Source organism: Guyanagaster necrorhizus, assembly GCF_019112545.1.
Source record: "Guyanagaster necrorhizus MCA 3950 unplaced genomic scaffold BT62scaffold_55, whole genome shotgun sequence".
NCBI lineage: Eukaryota > Fungi > Basidiomycota > Agaricomycetes > Agaricales > Physalacriaceae > Guyanagaster > Guyanagaster necrorhizus.
This window is the reverse complement of record NW_025064934.1, coordinates 45982-61258: the sequence shown is the minus strand read 5'-3', so window position 1 is coordinate 61258 and position 15277 is coordinate 45982. Positions and strand designations below refer to the sequence as shown.

The following is a 15277-nucleotide window of genomic DNA, read 5'->3' as shown; positions in this document are numbered from 1 at the left end:
CTGTTAGTGATTTCTTGGTCCTATTTCCAACCTATTTCGGTATGCGCTTGCGCACTATGTAAGCGAAGATCAATGTCAAATTCGTTGGTGAAATTTGAAATTTAAAATAATTATCTAAATTTAACGTTATGGTCACCATCACGTGATCGAAGTTCAACATTCCCGTCCGTCGGAGATCGCTTTGTTCTCCCCCTCGACCGTCATTCTGACGGACTGGCAGCCGATTTTGGGTTAGAGGTAAAACGAGTAGGCGCGTTTCCTAGCTGTTATTGTTGCTCTTGGTAGCATATGCTGACTACGCCAATAGATATCCAGAGTCGAGGAAGGCAGGGCATTTCTGTTGCGGCAGAGGGGACTGGGCTCAGCGTTAGAGCGTCCGGAGTCCTGAGGAAAGTCGAGAATTTGTGCGTTTGCGCTCTTCATGTTCACCATCATCGTCCTGACCGTTAGTTCGCGTCATCAGATTTCCAAGGGTGATATCCATCCTTCCTAGCATACGTATACTCAAGGTGAGTAACGAATAAGTAAGTGCTCTGTGGTTGTCACGCGCTGCTGGCCTCTGACATGAATCTCTAGACTTGCCCGATATCGCAAAACTCACCAACAATTACAACTAACCGCCTTTTTACGGCTCATTTCAATTGACACAATAACACGACTGATTTAACGATTGATATTTCGACTTACGACATTTCTGTTTCTGCTTGATCTTTTTAACGAACTTCCCGGTTTTTGACGATTTTCAACACTAACTATCATGACGACGCTGCGCCATCCACTGCTTCAACAGTCAAGAGCGGTAACAACACCACCACCAGAAATATCCGATGTCCCCGGCATTCGCCTTGTTGGCACCACGCCTTCTGCAACAGGCTTGTCATCTGAGCCGTCTGCCATTCACCCTCTCGATTCACCATGGGCTTCAAGGGCGAGTCCCTCTGCGCTCACTCCACTTCCCAAGGAGGCCAGCCCCAGGAAGCGCCTTGTCCCCAAGAAATCCAAACTCAGCATGCTAGGCGTTGGGGGAGGCATCAAGGAGCGGGAGAAGATGCGGGACTTTTCCGACGTCGTTCGGCGCGTTGGCGGTAACACCGAATCTGCCAGGGGAGGTTTTGAAATTTACGTGGATCCTACCGAGGATCCGGATATCGAAGAGATTATTTTAGTGAGGAAGAAGAAATCCAGGGCGGCATTGGATGGGATGGGGTGGGGAGGTGGATCCATGACAGAAGTTACAAATGTGCCACCTGTTAAGGCGAAGGCCAAGGAGAAGGAGAAGGAGAAAGAAGAAGGGAGCAAGGAAAAATGGTGGGCAATGGGGAGAGGACGGAAAGATTCGAAGGAGAAGGACAAAGCGAAAGACAAGGGCAAGGATTCGCAACGGCCGAACATTATACCTAGGTCGAAGAGTAAGTCTGCGTGCTGCTTTCGTCTAATAATCTCTCATAGAGTCATTTTCAGCTCCCGAGCCTTTCAAATCTCCTCCGCAAGAGGCTAGAACGCGCTTCAATTCCCTTGACTCTGGGGCGCTACTTTCTGCCCCGAACACATTCAGTCCTACTTATCAGGCGAATAATTTCTCCTCTCCTGAGATCGTTCCCCAGCCTCAGCCCCGTTCACGAACACCGACGCTTGGAGGACTTCCTGCACCACCCAATGATCAGAATCAGAATCCACGCCAGGGTTCCATCGCGCTGCGTGCTATGCGTTCCCTAGCCCGTATCGGGAGCTGGGCTCAACTGAAGAATCCAGGTAATGAGGTTCAGGCGCCCAAAAAGCACAAGGACGTTCCGAAGAAGGAGAAGACTGAGAAGAAGGATACTGAAAAGAAGAAGAAGAAGAAGAAGAAGAAGAAGAAGGTGACGGAGCCCAAGCTCAAGCCCCCCTCTACTAGCAGCTTCGAGGCGGGTGCATTGACGACCAGTCCTGAGGTTACTGAGACTCTTGGATTCAATAAGAAACGAAGCATCCTCGGGCTTGGCCTCCCTTCGGCTATGACGATGAAGCTGCCTGCTACACGAGGCAGATCTACGCCTTCTTCTACGGCGTCTCAGGCTCCTCCTCCGGTAGTCGATAACAATCGATTTTCGGTTGAGTCTGCGGTGGTCATGGCCAGACCGGCCTCTGCTATGTCCACTGCCTCTTTGCCTCGTCCGAATTCGCGTACCTCTCGCGCATCATCAGGTTCAGGCACATCGGTAAAGTGGGATGAAGCGGGTTTGGAGACCGTGAGGGAGGTGAGGGATAGGGAAAGAGGGATCAAGAAAGGTATTAAGGAGGAGCAGAAGAGAAGGGATAGTCGGGAGGGTAGGAGGAGTTCGGAAGGGAGGAAAAGGACCTTATTGAATGATATTTTGCCGGAGATCGGTATGGGTGGAGAGGGCGAAGAAGCGAGACAAGTAGGGGAAGGTCCGCCTGGTTCTGTGAACAGCAAAGAGTGCCCAATTGTGACAGTGGAGACTGCTACTTGTGATGGTCATGAGGATCCTGGAACGAATGAGGTGCTGGTGGCTACGCCTGTCCGTCGAGCCCGTCCAAGACCAGCTTCTGACCAACTTCTGGGCAAAGCCAGGCCTCGGGGAATCTACGAGGATCCTGAAGATGGTCTGTCCTATTTTCTGGCATTTCTTTCACTATTTTGAACGTTATTCCTAGGCGCTTTATCGGTCCTGGACGCAGTGACAAATGACCTCGCAATGCTGATCAATACGTTGGACTTGGAGGCTACACCCGGTGGGACATCTGATCCTTCGCCTATTGCTAGACGGAATACAAGAGTGTCCGACACGACTCCTACAAAGATGAAGGCGAAGACATTGCGTCCAGCACGACCATCGATCACTTCATTGCGTCCACATGCACAAGCTACCGTGCGCACCTCTCCTCCAGACGTTCAATCTGGGCAGAAGCGCGAAATAGGATTTGTAAAGGAGCGTGCGAGTGAGCTTGAGCTCGGGAAGCAGATTGCTCCTTGGCCAGTGCTTGATAATCTTCCTCCGGTCAAACCGCCCTCGTCGCCTCCGCCTCCGCCACGGTCCCTGTCCACGGCCTTCACGTGTACTCATGAACGGACTTTTACACCTGGGCCGGCCCCAGATCCTTCACCTGTACTGAGACCGCTCAGACCTGCGAAGTCCAGAGTTTTGAAGGCTGTTGCACAAAGTCCCACCCAAAGTGTCAAGAAAGCAGCACGACCTCCTCCGTCAACGTTCAGGCCGTCTATCACTGGTTTTAGAACTTCGACGTCCTCCAAGGGCTTCAACGAGCTGGAGAATCATCCCATTTTCATGCGAAAGAGGGCGTTGTTGGGCGCCGATAACAGAGCATCTCGGGCTAGTACCGAACACGAGGATACGACTTCCCGACGACCGCTCGCACCGGGTGCACGTAAGATGCTTGGTATGAAGGGAACTATGGGTGGCTCTGATGTCTCTGCGTATGCTGAGGACGTCGACGTCTCTGATCCCGACTCTGATATCCCCGATGAGCTCCAGTTCATCCTGCATGGGAAGAAAGTGTCGGTAATAGAGGCTGAGGAGGAGGAGGAAATCATGGACTACTGGGAGATTGTCGAGAGTGGCAAGAGGAGCGGCGCGGATGATGCGATGGACCATCATGATGAAGCATTATCGTTCATCAATGATCGACTGGGGGGATTGTCATTTGTCGACGAGGAGATGGAGGTTGACGTTCCGGCTCCTCCAGTTTTCCATGCACAAGTGGTCGACGAGCAGGAACACCATGCGGACCTTCAGTCCGCTGAGGAAGATATGAACAAGTCATTCGATTTCACGGGCGAGCTGCGGAAACTGAATGAGTCGGGTGAATCTGATCGCCATAGTTTCGTGGAGCAGTTGGAGAAGGCGTTCCGGACTCCAGCAAAGATTGATTTGCGCTACAGTTTAACAGGTCCTATCAGGGATGGTTTCTTACAGGTCGATATCCCCTCCATTCCATCTCTACCACCGCCTCGAGTTCCAGGTGACAGTTTGCAGGAGTGGACCGAATTGGCGACTGCCCTCAAGGACGTACAGAAGCCCACTTTACTGCGTGATTCTGCCTCGCATGAAGAACTGTCGAAGAGCAGATCTTCCTTCGACATGTACACCACCTCGCAGGTCCGCGATATGAAGCAACCCACTCTTTTGTCTGCGACAGACAGCCTCACCGATGAGAAGTCCGGTCGAGCTGGGTGCGGCAAGTTCAAGAGCCCCTCGTCTTCAGGTTCGCATCCGCCCGACGGCGAACCCAACAAGTTCAAATTCGGAGGTTCGAGCTCTTCCCCTCCCATTTCAGAGGAAAGGGAGAAACCAATGACGCTATCTGATATCATCCCCCCGCCTGCACATGCTCGTTCACTGTCCATGGGTAGCTACATGAAGGATGACTCCGTTCGCAAGTCCATCCTCGCCGAAGTGTCCGAAGTGCCCCGCGCGTGGGTGAACTCAGACTCGTCATCGAAGAGGCCAACTGGAGGACACTCAAGAAATACTTCTGGGTCTAGTTTCACCGGCCTTGACTCCTTTGAGGAAGTAAGGAGGGGCTTTGAGTTTCCCGATGATCGACCCACATTCTATCCTCCTTCTGCTGCGGCGTATAGCAAGCCCAATAGGTATGAACCGGCGATGGGCTTCGCTTCAGTCTCATCCTACGGACGTGTTGCCAACCCTGGAGTCGTTGACCCATCCTATTATGGTGACTGTGGCCTTCCGAGCTTGCAGGAGAGGCCGTCTTCGGAGAGTCTATTGGCGTCAATGTCAATGAGCGTGGATGATGCATTCGCGTTCCTTCCCAGGCGGAGGAGAGTCGACAGTGATGCATCCAGTTTCTACTTCAAGCCTTCTGGCCGTCGAAATGAGTCGAATTTCTCTATCTCGTCCCAATTTCCCCCCAGTAGCCGCTACAATCGCAGTTTTGGCATCGGCTTTGGCGGTGGCCACAGACTGGATGACTCGATGAACGGTATGAGCTCGGTTGGGAATTTGCATGCGATACGTGGTGCAAATGCTGGAAGGGCCGCTTGGGCGAGGCACAACCATCGATCTCAGGATTCGGCTGCAAGTGAATTTTCTCCGGCGATGCATTTGGGGCGGCCGGGTGTTGGAGACAAGATGTTCGATACCGCTCCTCACGAGGTGTTAACGTCTATTTTTGCGTCACCTTCAGAGAGTGTAAAGTCTTCGTTTGACTCGACCATGGATGTCGGTAGCCCTAGGTCCGAAGCAGTGGATTCGTTGTTTGATCATACCGGCATCGGGTCGAGTGAGACTGAAGAATCGCCATTTGGGCATGGGTACGAGTATGGACGTCAAAGGGGACATCTTGCACCGCCGGTGTTCCGTCCGCCATCAGTTCCGAGTATGAATGCAAGAATTGCGTATAGACCCAGAGAAGATGATACAATGATCAGCGTAGGCTCGGTTTCGTATATTGATTGATAAAGATCGCTAACAACCGTATCTCTTTAGATGCTTGGAGGAGGACATCATGAACGAAGAGAGTCCATTGGATCGATTATGGATATCGACAAGTCACCCTGTATACGTGTCGAGAAGAGAAAACATTCAGAGTTCCGAATGAAAGGCGACGTGGAAGAGGGTGGTGCAGTTAAAGCTCGAATCGTCATGAAGCCATCGATTGCCTCTACTGCCGAGTCTACAAAGTTTGGAGAAGAGCGAATGATCCGAGCTCAGCAGGGACTTTTGGATAGGCATAGCTTGGAGGAAAGCTGTCTCATTGCCGACGGGGAGGATATGTCCTTTTCTTGTAAGTTACTCTGCGAGATCGCATGTCTTGTCTGATGTCCGCCTGTTCTTAGTCGGCGCGACCGTCTGCACTAAACCTGAGCCTCTATCTCGGTCATGCTCCAGCACATGTACTTCGAATTCCGGAACATCTGGATCTGACACACCACCGCTGTCACCTGCTGACGGATCATCGATGTCGGAAGGATCGCAGTCGAGCATCGATCTTGAAGAGATCAATGCTGCGCTCACCAATGCCACCCATCCCATGTCCAGTGTGCAGCACAATAGAGTTCGTGCTCGAGCGCGGGGACATGGTCACCGTCAACGCTTTTCACATGCTCCAACCTCGCGGTCGTCGGTTTACGAGACGATCCAAGAAGAGGCAACCCCAATGTCTTCTCCCGACAAGCAGAAAGCCAGCAGTCATGCTGCCATCCAGCCGGTCTTTGTTGTAGATGAAGACACTGCATCTATTCACTCTGCTACCGCTACACGGGATGATGAACGCGGGATCGTTGCTCTGAGGAGGTACTACGAGCTGCGTGATGAAGCGGAATCTGCGGTAACGGAGAGCAAACGCGTATGGGTTGACACGCCTTTTTCGTTGTTTGCATTGCAATGTAAGTGTATCCGCATGACGAGTGTATAGGTTCTGACTTTTCGTAGGCTTTGATCCGCCAACACATCCTGCCGGCATGCAAGCGCTGCTAGAACATTCCGTCCAGAACTACGGGCCGCTACCCTCGGAGCTCCGACCAAAGCGTGTCCGTTCCCGCACATCTTCGAGGGCTTCGCCCTATCCCTCGACGAGAGTGCTGAAAGCAGCTGCTGCATCCCCGCTCATCACGAAGCAAGAGGATGTATATCGGAACGCCACAAGCTCTCCGCTCGGGGATATCGCGCCACATGCCAACGCTCCATCGGCTTCTAAGCCGTTTAGTCCTTCGATTGACGAGCCTAAGCAGGAGACCATGTGGGGTGTGGCGGCTACTCGTCCTCGTGTAGGGTCGGCTGCTAGGCGTACTGCTATCGGATGGGCAAAGAGGAATGGGAAGACTTCGACCGGGTTGAAGGAGAATACACCAAAGACGAACATGAAGTGAGATTCGTTCTCTTGCTTTTCTTTTTGTTGTTGGGTCTGATTTGCTCATGTAGGCGAGGCGATTCTCTGAGGCTCAGCAGGCCTCGTCCGAAAGGTCGGCCAACGCCTGCCCGACATGTCAGGCTCTAAGAGATATTTGGCTATCCTTTTGCTTCACCGACTGCTTAACGGATGAAATATCTTCTTGAACACGAGGTGTCGGATCCGTTGCCAGTTGGTTCTCCTCTGTGCTTTTACGATCTTAATGCTTCCTGATGTTGTATGTTGCTCATACTACTATCCTCGCTATACCTGTTTGTTTTCGGACGCGGATCGCTGTGTGTAGAACAACTGTGTGTAGAAGTTTTGTTGTAAAGATTTCGAAATGTAAACTTGTTCGTAGACCGAATGTATTGCGTCCTCTTATTTGACGAGGAAACCACGTGTTTCAAGTCACAAAAAATGCGTGGGCCTGTAGAATGAAGCATGTTTTTACCATTGGACCGCATGGTAGTCACGCGTTTCGTGGCACGACGTACACGCTGCGGCAGTACTGAATACGAGTAAAAAAAAGCATCCCTTGCGTTTGACCTGTCACACGACCAAAATCGAGATATTAGTATATTAGTATAAGAATTGGACACACTCGGTTCCCTAGTAATCCCCATTTTTTTGCGAAGCTATGCTTTCCACTCACAACTTCCATTCAAAAGACGAATCACGCCCTTTGGCCATCACTGCTGTCCGACCACGACCGATACCCAATTCCTACTGGGCCACACCTTTCCTCATCGCGTGCGAATACCCATGGACACCCCTGGCTCCGTGTAAGCCCAAGCTTGACGCCCTGCTCGCAGCGGGCGTGCGGACGTTCATCGACCTCACCGAGCGCGACGAGCTAAAGCCTTACACGCACATACTCTGTGCACGGGCGACGCTACTGGGGGTGGATCCCACAACCATTGAATACAAGCGGTTCCCCATACGCGACAGGTCCCTGCCAGACAGTGTGGGGTACATGCATCGCGTGATGGACGTCCTGCGGGATAATGAAGAGCGGGGGAGGATCTGTGCGGTCCACTGCCGGGGCGGCATCGGGCGAACAGGGATGGTGATCGGCTGTTGGCTGGTGCAGAGTGGTGTAGCAAGAGACGGGGAAGAGGCCCTGATGATCATTGCGGAGGAGTGGCGGTCCGTCGAGAAGCATACGCGGTATCCGCACAGTCCCGAGACCGGACCGCAGTTTGAATTTGTGAAGAAGTTTCGTCGTCGGGTGGGGTAGTTACTGCTGAGATTGAAGCTTGAAGGTGGGTATGGTTTTGTTATGGGGATTTTTTGTTATCGTTCCTAATTTTTTTTTTGCGGCCAGAAAGGTGATGAACTGCACGTTGGAATTTGCTACGTGTTATATTGTTTGGACTTATTAGACTGAGTTTAGTGGGCGAGTGTCACCGAGTGAGAGTGCAGTGTCTGCTGGAGCGGGGGTGGGGGTACTATATGGATACCAGAGCATCATCATGAGCATAATATACTTACTTGAACGGTGGGACCCATGAGCCGGCAGTAAGCCAAGAGATTGATTGTTCCATGTCAGCGACCGAGGCGTTCATGAGCACGGTATAGATGGTGGGGAAGAAAGAGGCGACGGAGAGAAAGAACAAACACGGCTGATCTTTTATACTCATGAGGCCCGTGCACGAGGGCCGAGGGATTGGAAGGCATCATTATCATAGACTCATGTTGACAGTGATGACGTAGCTTGTGAGATACTACGATAGCAGCATGAATCCAAGTTTGATAGTAGCCATACTGGGAAAAAGACAGTGATAGAAATACATAGCAAGAAAAGCCCGCAGATGATGAACTAATCTACCGCCATAAAATCACTTTCATCCTCTGCAAGTACAAAAGGAATATCCTCGGGCTGAAAACCGACAACCATCGACTGCACATACGGCCGACGGTTGTGTATCCATCTTGCCAGCCCGACCTTGTCCACTGTATCAGGAAGCAACAACTCCAACCTCTCAAGACCAGGCCCTAGGTACCGGCCCCCCGATGCATGCATTAGCAGTCCCATGCGATAGCTCCAATACTCTACAATGCACAAGTAGTCAGTCGGAATCGACGTCTCGAACCTGAGCTTCCAGAGCGACGGAAGGAATAGCAACGAACGCGGCGGAGAGTAGTTCATGGACTGGAGGAACATCGGGTCTGGTCGGACAAGTGTGAGCGACTGCAGAGCATTGAGCTGCGATATGAATCGCATAGGGTCGGGATACTCGTCCTGAGGGACCGTGCCATTGCGTATCTCCTCCCAAGTGAATATGCGGTGCAGATTCTCCCTGGGAAAAGACACCGCTTCGATGTACAGCGCGGTCAGCTGGCGCAAAGGCAGCTCGTCCACCATGGCGTCGAACATATCAGCCATCTCCTCCTGATGTCGCGTGTTCTCATTTAGGAGGGCTAGTAGATGCTTCAGCCACAAGTTGGTGAGAGCGGGGAATTCGGCAATGCGGAGTAGGGTAGCGATTTCCTCGACATAGGAAAATCCAATTCTGAGGGTGTGAACAGCGGGGAGGGACAAGCGAGCGCTCGGGGGGCTGACCCATGGGTGAAGGACACCATTTAGCTCCAGGATCTGCAGGGTGTGCTGGCTGTTGGCTAGAATCACTCGCAGGAGCTCGTCGGTAGTACGATGTGATTCTGGCATGTTCTTCAGGACGAGTTCGACCAGGTTCCTTGTAGAGAAGGTCCATTGGTGCGGTGTCGCCCAAAGGCGGAGACGCTTCAGTCGCGGGAAATAGTGTCCACCTATACCGGCCAGTTCATCCGGACTGCTCGCAACGCCACCGTTCGTGAGGATATTCTCACTCTCTCCGATATCAAATTGTAACATGTCGGAATAGACATTGAACAAATAGAGATCTCGGACGTTGCCGTATTTCACGCTCCAACTCCCGACGAGCGGGAGGCGCAGGCCCGCCCATTGGTTGACGATCAGAGTGTATATCTCCCAGGAGAATGTGTCGACGGTGAGGCTTTGAAGGCGGTGCACATGGGCGGCGAGTATGCTGCCGAGGTGAGTGGCATGGGAGAGCGTGAAGCCGTCCGTGCGGGGTTCACTGAAGTCGTACGAGCCCGGATCTTTTTCGTATCGAGGGAGTCCGACATATTCAATCAAAAGGTTGAAGGGAAGTTGGCTGGAGTTGCGGAGATAGACGGAAAGTGCGGGAAAGACGTCTTGGGGATTCGCGCCCACTCTGCGCGGGTGTCCGACCGCAGATTGATTGTCGACCTTGATGTTCGTCCAGAGACGCGCTTCGGAGCTGACAATGCTGCGACAGCCCCTGGAGACATGACTGAGAGCCAATGGGACGTTGTGGTCAGTACCGTCGAAGGTGGTCATGTGGAAGATTTTGAGGATGAGTTCGACGGGGAGCATCTGAAATGTGACTTGGACAGCTGCAGACATGGCTACAGAGTGGGTTAGTAGGTTGCAGAAACGACAGTGAAAGGCACGTACCGAAAGCTGGATATCAGTAGAGAGGAAAGAGATATTGGAATACAAGTGAGGGTGGGATCGAGGTATCGTCTCCGGGACGAAGAGATGTGGTATGATGCCCTCGACGGAGAAGACCACTGGTCTATAAACCGACTTCGGCTGCCACAAAGCCATTTCGGGCGAAATAAGCAAAGGACATGCAACAAGACAATTGATGCGCCAGTTGATCGGACAATTATTGTTTCGTATTGTGCTTCCTTTCTGGCACACCCACCGCTGGACATGACAATGATATACCGTTTATGTGAACAATCAAAAGACCACGCTTTAATTACCACATAATGTTGAGCGAAAATGCACAGCTTACGATTAGGGATCAATCCCTCCTGCTTAGAGCGATACATAGGAACAAAAGCATTTTTTTCGGGCCGCTGTCCAATCAATGTAGAAAGGTATCTTTCAGCCACGACGAACTAGTAGGCGCATATACTCGTTGTACAGCAACTGAGTTCCATCGAATATGTATGTTGTCGTAGCAGTGTGATATCCATCTACCGATGCAAGAAAGGCTCATTGTTATTTCTTCGACACGAATGGACGCCCCTTTAAAGCGATATTTTTAGATAGAGAATGAAGCGACGCTAGAAGGACAACTAACCAGCAAAATGAAATATTACATCGCTTCTCGATAGTTTAAATACCATGAGTTCGATAGATACGCTCGTTGTTACGACGGATACTATTGATTCTCGTCTTCATTTCGGGATGTTCAGCTGAGGGACTATAGCTTTCGCATACATAAGCAGATGTATGTGTTCAACGAAGAGCGAGTTCATCTTCACGTAAGGTATAGTCGACGTTCGTGAATTTTCACCTCGGATAGATTTTGACATACATTGGCAACCAAATCCGATACACACGGTATAAGCTGAAGGCCCTCACCACTGGAACAAATGGACAGGACTTGTACCTTCAGAGACTCCCAAGATCCTTCGCCCAAATGAGTATACATATTCATCGATATGCTCCTGCAGCTCCTATTAATATATCTATCACTGCAGTGGATATAATTTCACTCACCACCCAATAACGCACGTAGAGGTCCCATGAAAACGCCGAACACTTTGGCCATCACCACGAATGAACCTAATGCGCTGGCGCATGCAACACAATTCCTATCGTCAAAGAATTCCCAGCCATTTTATGCGTCCAAACAGAAACGAGAGCAAATGTGAGAAAAGGAAAAGTCGAGATGGGAGTTGACCTCAGATATATTTATATCTTGTTTGGTTCAGAGGCTGTCGTCTTTGCGACAACCCGCTGCTCCATAGCACAACTGTATCCAAGTTTGTTCTTTCGTCTTAGTAAGGAATCAGCCAAAAAGTTATCCACCCAAAACGATAATACGATGATACGCGTACACATGTCGGAAGAGGGCTTCCTTCACACCTGAAAAACAAATGGCACGGCTAGCATGGCTCTTTGCATTTCAAGTATGTTAGTACAAGCTTCTGCCCCATGTCTTTGTCATGATTGCTGGACCTTCGTACCTTTGTTCCTGGAAACCTGACTATGACATGGGACTTTGCCTTGTTGGGGCCAACCCCAAACCCAGCTTATTATTTATATTTTGAGGTATCAGTTCAAAAACAAGTATATATTACTAGTGTAATAGAGCTTCAGGATATACATCATTTAAAGTATTTGTACCTTTTTCTGTATCTGGAAAGAGAACTCAAATTTGTTGTCCAGAAGTGCAGCAGCTAAGTGCTACATAGAGTTGTCCATGTGAAAAAACAGGAGTACATAAATCTAATCCAATACAGGTAACTGACTGTCCTTGAGACTTGTTGATTGTCATTGCAAAAGCCAGCCTGACTAGAAATTGGCAATGTGAAAATGCAATAGGAAGTTCAGCTGTATCTGTATTGATTGTGATATGTGGAATAAAAACAGCCTTGCCAGCACTGTTGCCACTAAGATAGTATTCTAAAACATGGAGACAAAAACATGTGAGAATCATCCATGTCCCATTGCATCAGCCATTTGCTGGATTCAGATTGTGGAGAAGCATGAGGAGACATCCAACTTTGAGAGCCAGCTTTGCATGTGGCAATGCAGAAGCATTGAAATTTTGAAGAAACTCTACTGGATAAAGAGTAGTAGGATCATCCAACTCTTCCTCCATTATTTTGTCTGTGCTCCAATAGACTGCCTCTTGTCCTGGAAACATATCCAGAACCTGTTGATTGATTTCATCAACATCATCATTGCATCTAGAGAGAATTGTTCATTCTGAAAAAAAGCAGTCTTGAAAATAGCCTGCTTGATTGCTTGGATAAATGTATCTGATAAGCCCAGAAAGTGAAGAGCCAGAAAGGCACATAGAAGCAGGTAGAGAGATGGTTTGATCTTCAGTGAGTAGCCAATGTGCAAATTGGATATTTTCTGGAGTCTGATTCAGACACATGTTTTTCTTTAAATGAATGACTTGGATCTGAAGCCATAATGGTGAATGGCAAAATGAAGTTGCAACAATCTGTTCTTTTGGTCCACATGAAACAACTGGCAATGTTTGATGAAAGTCTCCTAAAATAAATAATCAGAAATGCTAATCTATATAGACTCAAAAATAAGTACACATACCACCAAAAAGAATAATTATTCTATCAAAAGGAGTATCATTATTGCAGATATTATGAAGACTGGTCAGCAGTCTCAATGTCATGCTGATTGTGTATAGGAATCTCATCTCAAATAATAACAAAAGTTTGGCAAAGAAGTTCAGCTAAGTGAGTTCCTCTGCAAATACTGCATATTGTATCATCACATAAGGGGATTGGAATTTTAAAAGTACTATAGCTTGTGCAACCTCTGACTAAGATAATTGTAGATATTCCTGAGGATGCACAGGTTAATACAATCTATCCTTGAGCTCAAACAACAGCAGCAATTGTATTGCACACAAAGATCTTCCCACCACCTCCAGCACTATGAAGAAATACTGATTTCTCTTGCTTATGAGTAACAGAGTCAACAATCATATCAAAAGCAGTCTTTTACTCTGCATTGAAAGTTTGAAGATTGTTGGCAACTAATTGCTGAAGAGATGGAATATCATAGATCAGCTATGCAGTCAGAAGAGGATTATTCTCATAAGTGACCCAGTTCATAGTGGAAGCTGGCATCTGGATCCACTCAGAAAGATGCCAACTATGAGATTGAAGAAGTTTATCAATAAGATAGAGACCAAAATCATAAAGCTGAGCATCTGTTGAATTTTGATTGTCACATTGGTGAAGCTTATATGCCAAATCATCACAAATATTCTTTATAAACTCTTTCCTTAGCTTGTCTGGCTTTGCTGGCTGGCAGAAGAGAAGAAGAGTTACAAATAGTGATTGCAACTATGCTTCTGACTTCATAATGGCTGCCTCCTCTAAGCATTGCTTTCATTCATTATCATTTTCCAGCAAACCCATAGCAATGTATGCCTTCTTGAAAGTAGCACACTGTATATTATTTGCAGTGCATAGATGTTGGAAGGATTGAGCACTGGTGACAGCAGTCAAAAGAAGCTGCAGATAGAGTTGTTCACCTGATGAGAGAGCAGCTTGATATATTCAACCAATTGTAATACCAATAGTAGTATATCTTTAGCATAAATTTTAGATCTTTTTGTTCCAAGTATGATGAGCAGGAGTGTTCTGATATAGATATTGGTGTGCATTTAGATCTCTCTTATTGAGCTCAAACCATTGTAACAGAGTAGTTGTCTTTTTCTCTGCAGCTGCTAACACCTCTTCTGGACTGGCATTTTCATCATATATTATAAGCTGTTTATCAGGAAGATGAATCTGAAGGTGAACAACATTAGGCTCCTCCTGATGTAGTCAAAATGAAAAGATTCTCCAATATAATTCAATAGCAGAGATATAATGTGCATTCAAAAACTTCTTGATCTCATTATGGTCTAAAACCTCTAATGCAGTCCTGTCATGGCCTGTTAAGCCCAAGTTGCATATGATCTGAGCACATGATAAACTAGCACTGTATCAAGTTTGTACAGTCACACTAGAGTTCACTTGTGTGTGCTTGTTGATCTAGTGCTTCAAGGCCAAAGATGATTGGCTTGAGATGAAGTGGTAAAAGAATAAACTTTAGCTCAAAGCTGGGGATATACAGTGAGAGCTACACTACTTATATACTGTTCAGGCTTGAGTTAAATATATATCTACTAATTGTGAGCTTCTATGTTATAGTGCTCTTTGTCCTTAAGCATCATTACTATCTACAAAAGAGTATTGTCTGTTATTGAGAGTCATTGTTGTGTTGAAGGACAATAGCAGACTCAGCCTATTATAGTGACTAAGCCTGTCCCACAGTCCAAAGCACTGGTCTAGATGCTCTGACTAAGCATAAATAGGGGTTATTCAAGAAAGGAAAGAGAAAAATCATAACATTACCCCCTCCTTAAGACTATCATCTTGATGGTTACTCAAGAGAGAGTTTGTAATTGCAGATAGCATCATCAGCATGCATGTGTTGTTCATTGATCTATTAGTTAGATTCAGAACTATAGTCCTTCCAACTGATCAAGTAATCAACTGAGGTCCAAGATCCTCCACCCTATGTGTGAACCTTGCAGAGTTTGTGATTAAGAACCTGATTGACTTCATAGTGTTCTTTGTCATCAATCAGTTTCAGGTCAGATAGAGGTGGATGTTCCTGATTAGAGAATACAGGCATGCCATACAGAGTAAGTAATGTTTTGTTGAATACATCATGGATTTTTCATATCACTAGAAGATGAAGTTTATATGTGGAGATGCCAACTTTGGAGAGAATGGGGAATAGTCTGGTTCATTTATCTGCAAGCTTTTGTTTTGGGCAAGAGAGATAAAGATTGGTTGTATCTAACCAAACCTTATTATATATGGTATA

General features: G+C 48.1%; 3 protein-coding genes across 3 annotated transcripts; 2 read left to right on the top strand and 1 right to left on the bottom strand.

Annotated features, from left to right (window-relative positions):
• Positions 1 to 318: 318 nt before the first annotated feature.
• BT62DRAFT_938390 (uncharacterized protein) lies at positions 319 to 7044 on the top strand. Its single transcript, XM_043187534.1, has 9 exons — positions 319 to 404; positions 464 to 524; positions 577 to 1409; positions 1462 to 2604; positions 2656 to 5411; positions 5469 to 5766; positions 5819 to 6367; positions 6414 to 6846; positions 6903 to 7044. The coding sequence occupies exons 3-9, from the start codon at positions 758 to 760 to the stop codon at positions 6976 to 6978; spliced, it is 5907 nt and encodes a 1968-aa protein (XP_043033555.1). The 5' UTR covers positions 319 to 404; positions 464 to 524; positions 577 to 757; the 3' UTR covers positions 6979 to 7044.
• Positions 7045 to 7451: 407 nt separating this feature from the next.
• On the top strand, positions 7452 to 8250 carry BT62DRAFT_938388 (phosphatases II). Its single transcript, XM_043187533.1, has one exon. It carries the CDS (start codon positions 7511 to 7513, stop codon positions 8108 to 8110), a length of 600 nt encoding a protein of 199 aa, XP_043033554.1. The 5' UTR covers positions 7452 to 7510; the 3' UTR covers positions 8111 to 8250.
• A 366-nt stretch (positions 8251 to 8616) lies between these two features.
• BT62DRAFT_642031 (uncharacterized protein) lies at positions 8617 to 10516 on the bottom strand. The gene is made up of 2 exons (XM_043181733.1): positions 10355 to 10516; positions 8617 to 10305 (listed from the first exon to the last, which is right to left on the bottom strand). Exon 2 carries the CDS (start codon positions 10301 to 10303, stop codon positions 8693 to 8695), a length of 1611 nt encoding a protein of 536 aa, XP_043033553.1. The 5' UTR covers positions 10304 to 10305; positions 10355 to 10516; the 3' UTR covers positions 8617 to 8692.
• Between the last annotated feature and the right edge of the window lie 4761 nt (positions 10517 to 15277).